The sequence below is a fragment of the Tiliqua scincoides genome, chromosome 3, assembly GCF_035046505.1.
Source record: "Tiliqua scincoides isolate rTilSci1 chromosome 3, rTilSci1.hap2, whole genome shotgun sequence".
NCBI classification, from domain to species: Eukaryota; Metazoa; Chordata; class Lepidosauria; order Squamata; family Scincidae; genus Tiliqua; species Tiliqua scincoides.
The window spans coordinates 170483918-170495995 of record NC_089823.1 but is presented as its reverse complement, the minus strand read 5'-3'; the positions used below and the strand labels follow the sequence as shown (position 1 = coordinate 170495995).

At 40.6% G+C, this 12078-nt stretch overlaps 1 protein-coding gene across 2 annotated transcripts in view; it reads left to right on the top strand.

Moving 5' to 3' along the window:
- DOCK1 (dedicator of cytokinesis 1) overlaps positions 1-7096 on the top strand; it is a 484421-nt gene extending 477325 nt beyond the window's left edge. For both annotated transcript variants that reach the window (XM_066618882.1, XM_066618881.1), the window contains exon 52: positions 5965-7096. In XM_066618882.1, the coding sequence (XP_066474979.1) occupies positions 5965-6060 (96 nt within the window). In that variant the 3' untranslated portion in view covers positions 6061-7096. The remainder of the gene's footprint in view (positions 1-5964) is intronic.
- The last annotated feature ends 4982 nt before the right edge of the window (positions 7097-12078 follow it).

Here is a 12078-nt window from a genome sequence, read left to right as displayed (position 1 = left end):
TTTTTATAAGGATAATTTCCTCACAATTCTTTTCGAATTCTTGTTCTACTCACTGACATTTTGAAACATGAGTTGTGATATATGCACATACATACTTTATATATAATGTTGCGTTACAAAAAATGTCTTTGGTGAAAGGTTTTCTTAATAACATAGTTCAACATAAAATAGGATTCTTGCAAAGATCTATTATATGGAGCAAATCCACAAGGCTTTTTCTGGCCTTTCAAAGGCTCACACACATCATTGCATACAAAATCAGCTGCATACTTAGCATTCAAAATCAAGAAGAGAAAGGAACTAGACAATGGCGCACTTAAATTTATAACATTGGCTCTAACGCTTGCTAAGCACACAAATAATGGCTTGATTTCCATCAGTTCGGCAGCAGATACAAAGCTTGATGATGAATGTGACAGAGAGAGAGCGAGAGAGAGAGTAATGCATAATAAGATAACTAATACAGGCAAAAATAGTGCATTCGTTTTCCACCCATTCTAATGTTTCACTGCACCAGTGTGAGAGAAAGATCTGCTCATGGTTAGTGCTTAGTGATGATGTGCACCTGTGTACAGCATTATATGAAAACCAGATACATATACACGTTTATTGCCCAAACCTTTGGTATTAAGTGAAACCATCTGCACTTAATACCAGTTTTGCCATCTGCAGTTTTGCCATCTGCAGATTCATACTGACAACCTTCCACACTACGAGAATTTGAGCTATTAAATTCAGTTTCAGTACTTGTTGGTTTACATTTTTGTCTGCTTTTCTTTTCTCGTCAGGCAGTGAAGCAATATATGATTAAAGAGCATTTGAATATGCATAGGAAGAACATGGAGTGGTGGTACAATCTAATCAGATATGCCATCTCATCTGATCAGGTTTCATGTATACAAAGCTTCACTCACAAACTAAATTTTCACTCTAATGCATCCACTGGAGGATAAGAGAAATGGTCATTCTAGAAGTGTAGGAGCTGCCTGTTTGTTTTTCTGTGAGAGAGAAAAACTTGGTGCACATAACAGGGTTTTCCCACAAGATATGGGGAATATTCCTTTTCATAGAAGAAAAGAGGAAACTTTGTATTATTCACAATGATCTGCACATGGTAGGACTCCAGGAGCTTGATATGGGGACTCTGGAAGACTGATAGAAATATTATTAATGCCCATAAGGCGGTAAGGGTGATTTAACTTCTGTGTGGGTGTCCTTAAAACTGTGAATTTTGATGTGTGTTGAAAACTCTTATGATTACGTTGATTGAAACTGCAGTGATTTTTTTAAAATTCCATTTGAAAAACGCCCTCTTTTTTGAAGTTTTGAACACTTTTAACTTCCCAGAACCTCCTGTGCAGGTTCAAGAACCTAAAAATCTTTTGGGCCATCCTTTGCAAATTCCATGATTCCCCAAACATGTGGATTTGGCTTCTCTTCCTGGAATAGCTACTCCCTTCCCTCCAGGATTGGCATGAGCTTAGGAATTGGTCAACCAAACCTGTCCATCTAGGTCACGGGAGTGGGATAGAGTAACCAAGTGGGTTTCACTTCTCTATTCAGGTAACTTGATGACATCATCAAAGCAAATCTATATATTTCCCATTCCCAGAGTGACCTATTTCTTTGTGAGCTCCTACTTGCTCACCTGTGAATGCAGTTACTGAGGATTCCTTTGCCAGTGTAAGTTACTAAAGCTAGGGACTGCCTTCCTAGATTGTGATCAGGAACTTTTGGTTGCTTTGTTTGCTAAGTTACTGCAGCTAGTGTGCAAACTTTGCCAGGTTTAACACAGGAACCTTGTTTTTTGGGCTGAGTAGCATCCCAGCTTCATCTGCTGGGCATTAATGGCTGCTGAATCCATTTGGTGAAAACATTGTTCTTCCCAGCCAAGCCTAAGCATTTTTCATCAGCTTGCTTGTACTTTTACAACCCTCTTTTCTTTCCCCATATTGTTGAGTGAATTCCCTTTTCATTTAGACTTTTAATAAACTAGTTATGTTTGACCTATGGTCTGTCTGGCCCGTCCGTGCTCATGGGTAATTCAGTGGATTGTCACAGCTCTTTACCCGGCAGTTGCTACTGTGAGTTTCATTTTTAATAAGAACCCCTAGGGTTCACTGCTCTCCTGGGAAGGTTTTTCCCCCCTAGATGGTCCCTCTCTGCCTGGTGTCTCTCGTCTGGGATGTGGCAACATATATAAACTACCAACATTTTTCCCCATTCAGCTGCTAGACTAATAATGTGGGGAGGAGGAAGGGGTGCATGCACGCTAACCACTAGGCACTACCCCCCTTGGGCAGCTGGCCTTCTTCCAGGGGCCGTTTTCCCAATACCAGACTACTTACAACAAAGCTTAGAATGATCTTTTTCATTTAAGTTCAAAGGTGCAATTCAAACATTTTTGTGATTTAGTTTGCATGAAAATGTTTGCTTTAGAGTTTTTATATTATATGCAAATACAGTGTAACCCCTTGAAGAAATGACATTGTGAAAAAGTGAGTTTTATGATAGGATTTGAGAGAAATGCAGAAATGTTATGCAGAGGCTCCAGGAGGCAGTTTCATGCAGGGGGAGGGGGGAGAAAGAACAGATCCGAGAATGCAAGAGAGTCTCGGAAGAGGTGGACAATGGGATACAAGAGCTGAGAAGTAGGGAGAGTCAAGGCTATGAAGGACTTTTGAAGTCTGTGAAAGGGGATGTGGCATAGAACCAAATAACACATTAGCATCTATATGACTTAGAAAACAAAAAATTTGAATAAAGGCTATAAATTTTTAGTTTTTAGATGTAACCCAGCATGCATTGGCCTAAATGTTTACAGGGTGCATATTCCCATTAGAATGACTGGTGGCATCATCATGTAATACCGTAAAAATGTGCTACAATACTATGGTGCGGTGGTTCCCAAACTGGTTATCCCTGCTTCTTTAAGGGGCAGGGAGGGGGGGAAGGCAGCAAGGCGATCGCCAGGATTGTGCTGGGGATGGGAGGGGTGTTTTCACTTATCAGCCACCAGCACTGGAGTCCTGGAGGGAGTCTGGGTTGCCCCCACAGGGCTTCCTGCACCTCCAAACATATAAAAAAAGGGGGAGAATGGGCACTTCCTGGTCTGAGAGTTCTGAGAGCTTCTGTAATGAGGTGAAAGTATCTGAGAGCTTCTGTAATGTGTAGAATGTATGTGACAGGTCTGCATTATTGCTGGAAAAAAATAATGCCGGTAATAAGAATGAAGAATAGCATATCTATGTTTGCCATAGGAGGACCCAATAAATATAATTGCTAGCTCTGGAAAACCACGTTGCTCCAAATAAGTTGCTGGTTTATTTAGACTGAGTTAACACCTGTAAAGTCATAACATAGAAGTGAACTTCTCTTGAACAGTTTCAATATTTCAAAGTGTAACTCAGATTTTGTTTTATTATGCAGAGAAAAATCCTTAGTGCCTTTTATATTTCACTTCTTTTCCTGACTGTATATTGTGCTTATATGCCTTCAAGACTGTAAAGAGTAGAGAAAAAAATGTTTAAGTGCAGTTGCTTCTTTTAGTGCTGAAGGAAACCAAACAAACGAGAGCAATTGAGTATTTGAAATGGAGGGGCCAGATTGCTTGCATGTTGCAGATGTGCCTTTTACATAAAGTTTCCATTTCCCCAGAGGGACACGTGACTCAGTGAAATCTGCCTAGAACGGGGTTTAATTTGAACTGGCAAGCTCCATCATTATTTCAGAGAGAAAGCTGTCTCTTAGAACCTGAAGAGTGCCCTAGAAACTACTGCAACACAAACACAGATAATTAATGGAAAACCAAGGGAAATTTAGTTTTGTATTTCTAACACATTGCAAGTGGAAATGTTTGGGGTGTCAGTTATATTGTTTGTGAGAGTCTAATAGTCATTTTCCCAATTTAATTTTAAAGGCATGGAAAATAAACCATAGTATCAGTCAGACTACAACAGGCTAAGAAAAATGACAGACAAATCGCATAGCAAGTAGCTATGGAAGAAGGGAATAATTTATTATCAGCTGTCTCTGAAAGTAGAACTAGAACAAATGGTTACAAACTGCACGAGAGGAGATTTTGATTAGACATCAGGAAAAAATTCCTGACCGTCAGGGCACTTCGGCAGTGGAACAGATTGCAGAGAGAGTTGGTAGACTCTCCCTCACTAGAGATATTAAAGCAAAGACTCAACAAGCATCTGTTGGAGATGTTCTAAGAGGATTTCCTGCCTAAGGCAGGGGGTTGGACTAGATGATCTATTAGGCCCCTTCCAACTCTATGATTCTAGCCACCCACTCACTTTCCCAACCAAAACATGTCCCAAAATGTGACTTTTCTCACTTCCAATTCCAACTCCAGGGAGGCAACAAAAAAGATAGTAGCAGTGTAGCTACTTGTCGTGAGCCACAAGTAGGCTGATTAGAGATTATCATCACAATACCAAGTTCCCTTTAAACTTTTTACCAAGGACTTTTTACCAAGTCCCATTGTATACATGGACCCTTGCTTTACAATGGGTTCACACTGCAATCAGATCACTTTGCAAATGGACTCTCAGTAGTGAAACAAGGTTCACTATACAGTAAGTTGTGCGGGATGGGCTCATGATTGCTGCCACCAGGACCTCATGGCAATAGATAAGCCATTCAACGATGTGAAAGCAAGCATTTGCTAGTATCGCAAGTAACAGATTGCTAGCATGGGTCTGGAGACCTGTAGGCTATTGGACAGCTTACTGGGAGGTAAGTAAAAATATTTTTACTTAGTTCCTGCTGGCTATCCAATCCCCTCCCCCAAAAGGATGCTTAGCCAGCATGACTGCATCGGCACCACTGGTGGGAGGATATTATTAACCTTATTAACAGTATTTATATACTGCTTTTCAACTAAAAGTTCACAAAGTGGTTTACAAAGAAAAATCAAATGACTAATGGCTAGGATTGGGCAGAAAGTTATTGAATGGATTTGTGTGAAGGAGCATACCAAGTGAAAATGCAGAAAGGAAACAAATAAAGCATAAACAATGGGTGTGAGGGGAAGTGGTAAAGGAGCTATGAAGATGTCAGAAAGTCATCTGACATCTGAAGTCATATGAAGATGTCTGACAGAAGATGTTAGAAAGGGAGAGTTTATGTTCACTTGATAGGGTACGATTGCAGGAAAGATGATTCAGCTGGGTGTAACATGCTGCAGTATCCACTTCAGTTGTATAGCAAAGAAGTAACATTGGTTGCATACTTAATGAAGCTGTTGAAAATGACCCTGAAAGGATTGTGAGAGCACTTCTGAAATAGCTTGACATTATCCTTACAATATGGATTTTTGTCATTGGCCATATAGCTTGATCTTTATGGGAGTAAGTGATTTACCGCACGCCTAATCTGAGCTTCTGCCTGTCATTAAATTGATTAAGCAAACTGGTAGCGCTTGTCAAGTCCTGGAATGCAAAGCATAATGTTGTTCAGCAGCTTAATATTTTAGCATTAAGGGTATTAAGCTTTAATGAATATATGGTGGGATGTGGAGGACTGCTTATAAGATAATGAATTCACCCTTTTTGTATGACAAAACCTTTTCTGAAAGAGCAGAATAGGGAACTGGGTACAAGAGCTGAAGGAATGTATTTCGGTATTACTCTCCCAGCTCTGCCATGCCTGGGGCTATGGTGGTTAATACAAACCAATAAAGTTGGTAGTACATCTGCTTATAACAGACTTTTTTGAAACTGGGTTAGTTAATAAATACTGAGAAACCAGTTACTGTCAGCATTAAACACTAGATTTAGTTAAGAGCCAGCAGCAAAACACTGTACAGAAAAATCAAGTTGAAGTGGTTAAATGGATATACCCTGTTTTTTCTGCATGTGGCAGCTGTATCAGAGGAAACTGCAACCATATCAGCCTGTTGATGTAAACTTGGTTCATCACTAAAGAGGTTTTTATTTCAAATTTATTTTCTAGCAACTGCCACCTCCGTTACCAAGCAAAACACCTCCGCCACCCCCTCCAAAGACCACTCGGAAACAAACCTCTGTGGATTCTGGGATTGTCCAGTGAACAAGAAAGGATACCTCCAAAGAATGAGCTGTAAAATTTTCATTTGTTTCCCTTGAAGATGTTTCAAGAGGTACACAGTGTTTATGCCACCCAACATTCGCAATGTCTTTACATGTGGTGCAATGGTTTTCACTCTCAGAACAAAAAATATTGGTATTTCCAAGTTAGGTCAGAGGATCCTAGACCCCAACTGCATTACAGTAGAGAGGGGTAGTGTGTTATTAAGTGGCATGAGATTATTCCAGTCATTTTTTTTAATTTAAAAAGTGTTCCCCCGGCTTCTAGAAGCTTTTGCTCAATAGTGTAGTTTCCTTGCGATTGATAAGAGAAATGGTCCACTCTATCATTCCACTGGCACAAATGAGCTTTATGAAATGAATTGGCCTAATGTCAACAGTACAGTTTAGTATCATAGTTCTGTAATCTGTAATCTTCAGCAGCGAGGAATTAGGAAAACATGAATATTTATAATTGCCATTAATGCTGGCATTTCATAGGTTGATTGCTTTTAAAATTTCATTATAACCAAGTAAGAACCTACCATTGACTGAATCTGCTTCTGCTTGTATTTTAGAATATGAAATGTGTTAGGCTTCTGCAGAGGTATTAATTTATGGGGAATAACATCATGTTTCCAAATGCTGATCATCCTTAAAATAAAATAGGAAGAGAAAGATTTTTGTGGAACATAAACAGAAAAATAACACTAGTATTTGATTTACAATTGTGTCATTCTGTACATACATTTTGTATATTTGATGTCTTACCATGTATTTAGTTTTCAAGGTGCCTGCTTTTAAAATAATAATGGTTTACTGTATCTACACATGTGTAACAACATCTTAAATGTTGATAACTGCTGAAAATGTATAAATGGCTAACTTGTATGTTATACACAGTAATTGAACTTTGAAAATATTAGGCAATTGTGGGGAAGACCAGAAAAGAAACTAACTTTTTAAAACTGTCCCTGTATTATTATTTTTTTTACTATCAACAGACTTTATAACCTTAATAATAGTTTTAATATTTCACTGCCTCCAAAAATAAAGAATTATTTTAAAGTATTTCTTTTCCCTAAGAAAATAAGAGTGCTTATTACTTAGTATCATACAATTATGGTTTTCCACTGCAAAGTATTTGGGGCTTCCATCAATCACAGAAATAATGATATGTAATTGTAAATACAATTTAGATAGACTGTATTATTTTTAATATATTAGACTTGATTCTACCTTGGTATGTGACTGCATTTGGGAAAACATTACAGATCTATATTTTTTAACAGGCTACTATGTATATGCTTTTAACAATGATAGTCAATGGGACTTACTCCTGAGTAAGTGTGGGTAGGATTGCAGCCTACAATTGTTAAAAATTTTCCTGCTTGGTGCTGTCACTTCCTGTGGGTCCTGATAGATTCTCATTCTAAAAAGTGGGTCCCACTGCTAAAAGTTTGAGAACCACTATTTTATTTCCTTGAAACATCGGATGCTGTCTTCCAAGGTTATTTTAAAGTGTTTTTCAAAAGCAGCTTGCTGTTTGGGGGAATGGGGAGCTGCTGAAGTAAGTCCAAAGTCCCCATATTTGCATTTGGAACTAGTTGTGCCATTCTATAGATTTCATCCCACAGGTACTAAAATAATATATCTGTGGAGAAGTTTTGACTATTGCTAAGCCAAGAAGCCATAAAAGTCAAGTAACCAGCCAAAACAGAAGAAGAGACAGAACTGTAAGTCTGCTGAGGGGAAGGACTATTTGAGGAGTGTGGTTTGCTTTGTCTGATATTATCTCTGCATCCTGCCGGTGGAGGGACGAGGAAAATTCCTAAGAAACATTTAGTCAATACCATTCTAACATTTTGTTAGAAATTGATATGGGATTGGATTGGGAAATTGGAGCAGTGGAAATGGGAGTGGCCATGAAAATGGAGTATGAAGCAATCCCTCTCCTATCCAAAGCCTGTCCTGGCAACACCATACCAGTGGCAAATCAATGGCAGTGCAACAAGGGCCAAATGCCATGCCTGTTCTGGCAAAGCAACACTGGTGAAGCCCTTCCCAATAACAACCCCAGCATCCACATCTTGCTATATTAGATGTACTAGAGAAACGCCATACTGAAGGTGTTTCTCCCCCACCCCTGGCATATCTTCAACTTGCAGCATTAATATACTACATTTTATCAGCAAGGTTCAGTTCCTGGCATTTTCATTTCCTCTCATTCCATTTTTATTTTACTTATTTTATTTGCAGGATTTAGACTAAATTTTGGTCTTACAATTACCATTTCTCTGGTGATACAGGAGAATGTGGCTTTGGGGATAAATAGCCTTTTCATAAATGGGAGTGACAATAATAGAGTAGTTTATTCTCCTTGAGATAGCATTGATGGTGGGTTAACTTTTTCTCAATTTTATAAAAAGCTTGAAGGAATAAAAACCTCCATAAGTAGACTCAAATCAGTACTGTACATGAGGTTTGCCCACTAAGAATGTATACAATAGTTTAGCTGAAGCACTTTATCAATTCCAAAATGGAACAGAATGCTTGTTCAGATGTAATTCTGATAATGCTCAACACATGCAATACTAATAGTGTGAGCATAGACTGACACACCTGCGTTCATGATTTGCCCCACCCCACATGCATCTGTGATGACATTTACAATGGTATGTCTAACAGATGTTAAGAGTTATTTGACAAGAATTATGCATGTTGTAGTTGAAGGCCGATGCTTGGCTCAAATCCATAGGTTTTCAAGGTTGATCAAAAGAGGATAGAAGGCAACCTCAAATTTGGCACTGCTGAGCATTTTCCAATATGACTGCTACAATAGAAGAATGATTTTTCTAATAATTTCTCATGAAAATGGAAAAAATAGAATAGAGAATGTGAGCATTCCTTGGCTTAAAGTATCATCAGCCTTAAAAACTAAGAGAGCAAGTGTGCTGTAAATGTGGGCTTAGTCCTGGGTCTTACTTATTGTATCAAACTAGAAACAGAAGCCCCATGAAGCTCGTGGGAGTCACCTTGAGAGAGTTACCATCTCTCAGCCTGATCTGTCTCACAGGGTTGTTCTAAGGGGCAAAAATCTTGTATAGCCTTGAAGGAAGCAGGATAGAAATGTATCTCTTCCCCTCCCTTCTTGCTTAGATACAGCCCTACAGGACAGAGCCCTGCAGTAGAGGGTAGAGGTGGCAGGTGGAGCCATAGTGGTGACAGGGGAACAGGCCAGGCAGTTGCATTAATGTGTATTGGCAGCTGTTTTGTCCCCTTCTGCCACACCATCAGTGGGGGAGCCCATTGCAAGGGCTCGTGGACCCAGACTGCAGCCTCTGTTCATGGTGGGTGGCTTTGCCAGTGGGGGGTGCACAGCAGAGATCCTGTGCCTGGAGCTTGTAAACCCCATTTCTGGTCACCCTTCCTTGAAACCTATTCAGACTGCAGCAACAAAGCAAGAGTATTCCTTTGCACTCCAGATCCACCCTCCCCTTCATGTAGTCAGCAGCATAGAGTCCAGTAAGGCCTTGGTCATGACAGGAAAGGGCTCATCAGGTCTTGTCCAGCAGCCCCCTCTTCCTTCCCTCTTCCTCTTGGACTGGATAGGTTGGTTCAAGTGTGAGTGCACAGCAGGAGCTGCACCTGAATTTGGTGCCTACATTCCTGCTCCAGTCACACAGGTATGCAGGATGGGGGAGAGACCATTATGAAGGTCAGAAATCCTTTCCACCTAGGAAAAGGATATTTGGCATAGAAAATCTTCACCTTCCTTTGCCTGACCTTTGGGGGGATCAGGCTCAATACAAGCTGTTGGCACAGAATGTAGATCAGAGGGGTGGTTGCCGAGGAGGTTCTTGATAAGGCACCAAACAAGGAGTGGGGTTAGGAAGGGTTGCACTCTCAGGGACTTCCTGCAACAGCCAGAGGGAAAAAAGGCACAGGAGGAGATATGCTCAAGGGAATTTCAAGCAGTGTTTGAGCATGTGTTCAATAGCAAGGTTAAGCATATTCATCAAGACCCAGTTATCATTCCACAACTGCTATTACCTGCAAAAACAGACTATGGGCACAATCCTAACCAGGTCTACTCAGAAGTAAGTCCTATTTTGTTCAATGGGGCTTACTATCAGGAGAGTGTGGTTAGGATTGCAGCCTAAATTTGTATCAGACTTGAGTTCTCCAAGAGCTGGACAGCCATGGGCAGATTCCATAGGTGGTCATGGGTGCCAAGTGATAAACAGTTTTGAGAGCATATTCAAGTTGCGTTCCATAGTAGCATACTGTTCTTTCTGTAAGGAAGCAGTCGCGGACCTCCACAGCCCCACGCCTGGGGCAAAGCTCCATGATAGTGCCCCCCGTGGACTATTGCCGCCCCCCCAGTGCAGAAATCCACCCCCCCCCCTCACCAGAGGCTCACAGAGCCTCACATGACCTCTTCCCATGCTGGGGAAACCTCTGTAAGGTTCCCTGGCACTATAAACTGTGCTTCCCGCAATCTGGAAGCACAGTTTCCGCCCCCATCGGAAGTCTCAGAGAGGCATTTGCCCCAGGGAAGTCTATGGCAGGCACGCAACTGTAAGGAAACAACATTCCCTTATTTTCCAAGTCACAACCCTGTGAGAATGTATCATTGTTTGGGCAAACAAGACCTTTTGACTTGTTGAAAGCAATCTTCTTAAATTGTCTCTCTTTGATATCATACAATATACTTCTGACTACCTTTACACTGTCCTCCTATAGTTGATGTTACATCTCTTAGAATTTCTGGCTTCTTCTAGGAAAAAAAACTTCCCAACTCTTCAAAGTCAAGAACTTCAGTCTTCATAAGCACCATACACTCTGTAGAGCTTGGGGGACTTACACAGACTTATATCTTCACAACATTTATAGTAATTGAGAATCTTCAATATTTCAGTCCCGCATACCTGGTCAGCACCTAGTTCTTTTAAACTAGTCGCAAATGTTTAAGAACTGGAAAATGAGTTCATTTGCATCTTTTGCTTTGCTTTCGATACACAATATGAACAATATAACATAATGTGCTGTCATCAAGGTGTTTCTTTTCTGAAAGTTTGACCTTGGAACTAACATAATTGTAGAATGTTCTAAGGCATTTGAAGTTATCACCAGCATTGATTGCTCCTCAATCATTGCCTGATGACAGTTCTGCAAGAACGTTGGTGTCCCTGAACTCTGTGACAATTTTACTACTCCTTAGTTATAAGGCTGAATGTTGATGGCTTCATCACTTTACCATTTTCATTTCCATCCCAGAAAAGACACTTCTGTGGACTGGTTTATTTGCAATATGGTCTACTGATTAACAGAGATGGCTGAACTTGTTGGAAGGCCAAACGGTTCCCTCTGTGCATATCTTGAAAGTGGTGCTGATTAGATCTTGGCATGATTTATGCCATCCTGAAAAAGGCTGCTCCCACCTGCCGCTCTGACTTTCTGTCCTCCCATTCTGCTCTAGCTACACCACTGATCTGGTTCCTGCCCACTGCACTTCACTGTAGCAGTCCTTACAAACATCACTGATGCCAGATCTAATGGTCACTATCAAAAGGTCTCCTTCACCCTTCTTAGTATATCTGCTGCCTTCAGTACAGCTGAACACTCTGTTGCTTAAGAGCCTTTGTGACTTGATGCGATTCTGTCCTCTAATGGTTCTCTTCCTGCCTGCCCAATTGTTTCTTCCATGTTTCCATAGAGGGATCCTCTCTCTCTCTCTCTCTCTCTCTCTCTCTCTCTCTCTCTCTCTCTCTCTGGCATGGTCCCTTGTTACAAGGACAGACACAGCCCTCCCCATTATTGTGGGGGTACCTGGAGATGTCTCAGATGAGGTTCATCTGAGCAAGTGCCAGGCTGGCAAGGCACTCACACCAGAACCAAGTCTGCTTCACCACTGTTTGAGACTCTCAATCCTTAAACCAATTTCAAAGGGACAGTGTTTCATTGTTTGCCTGGAAAAGGGCTCCTAGAAATTCTCAAACTGAATTTCCTTGCTCACAAT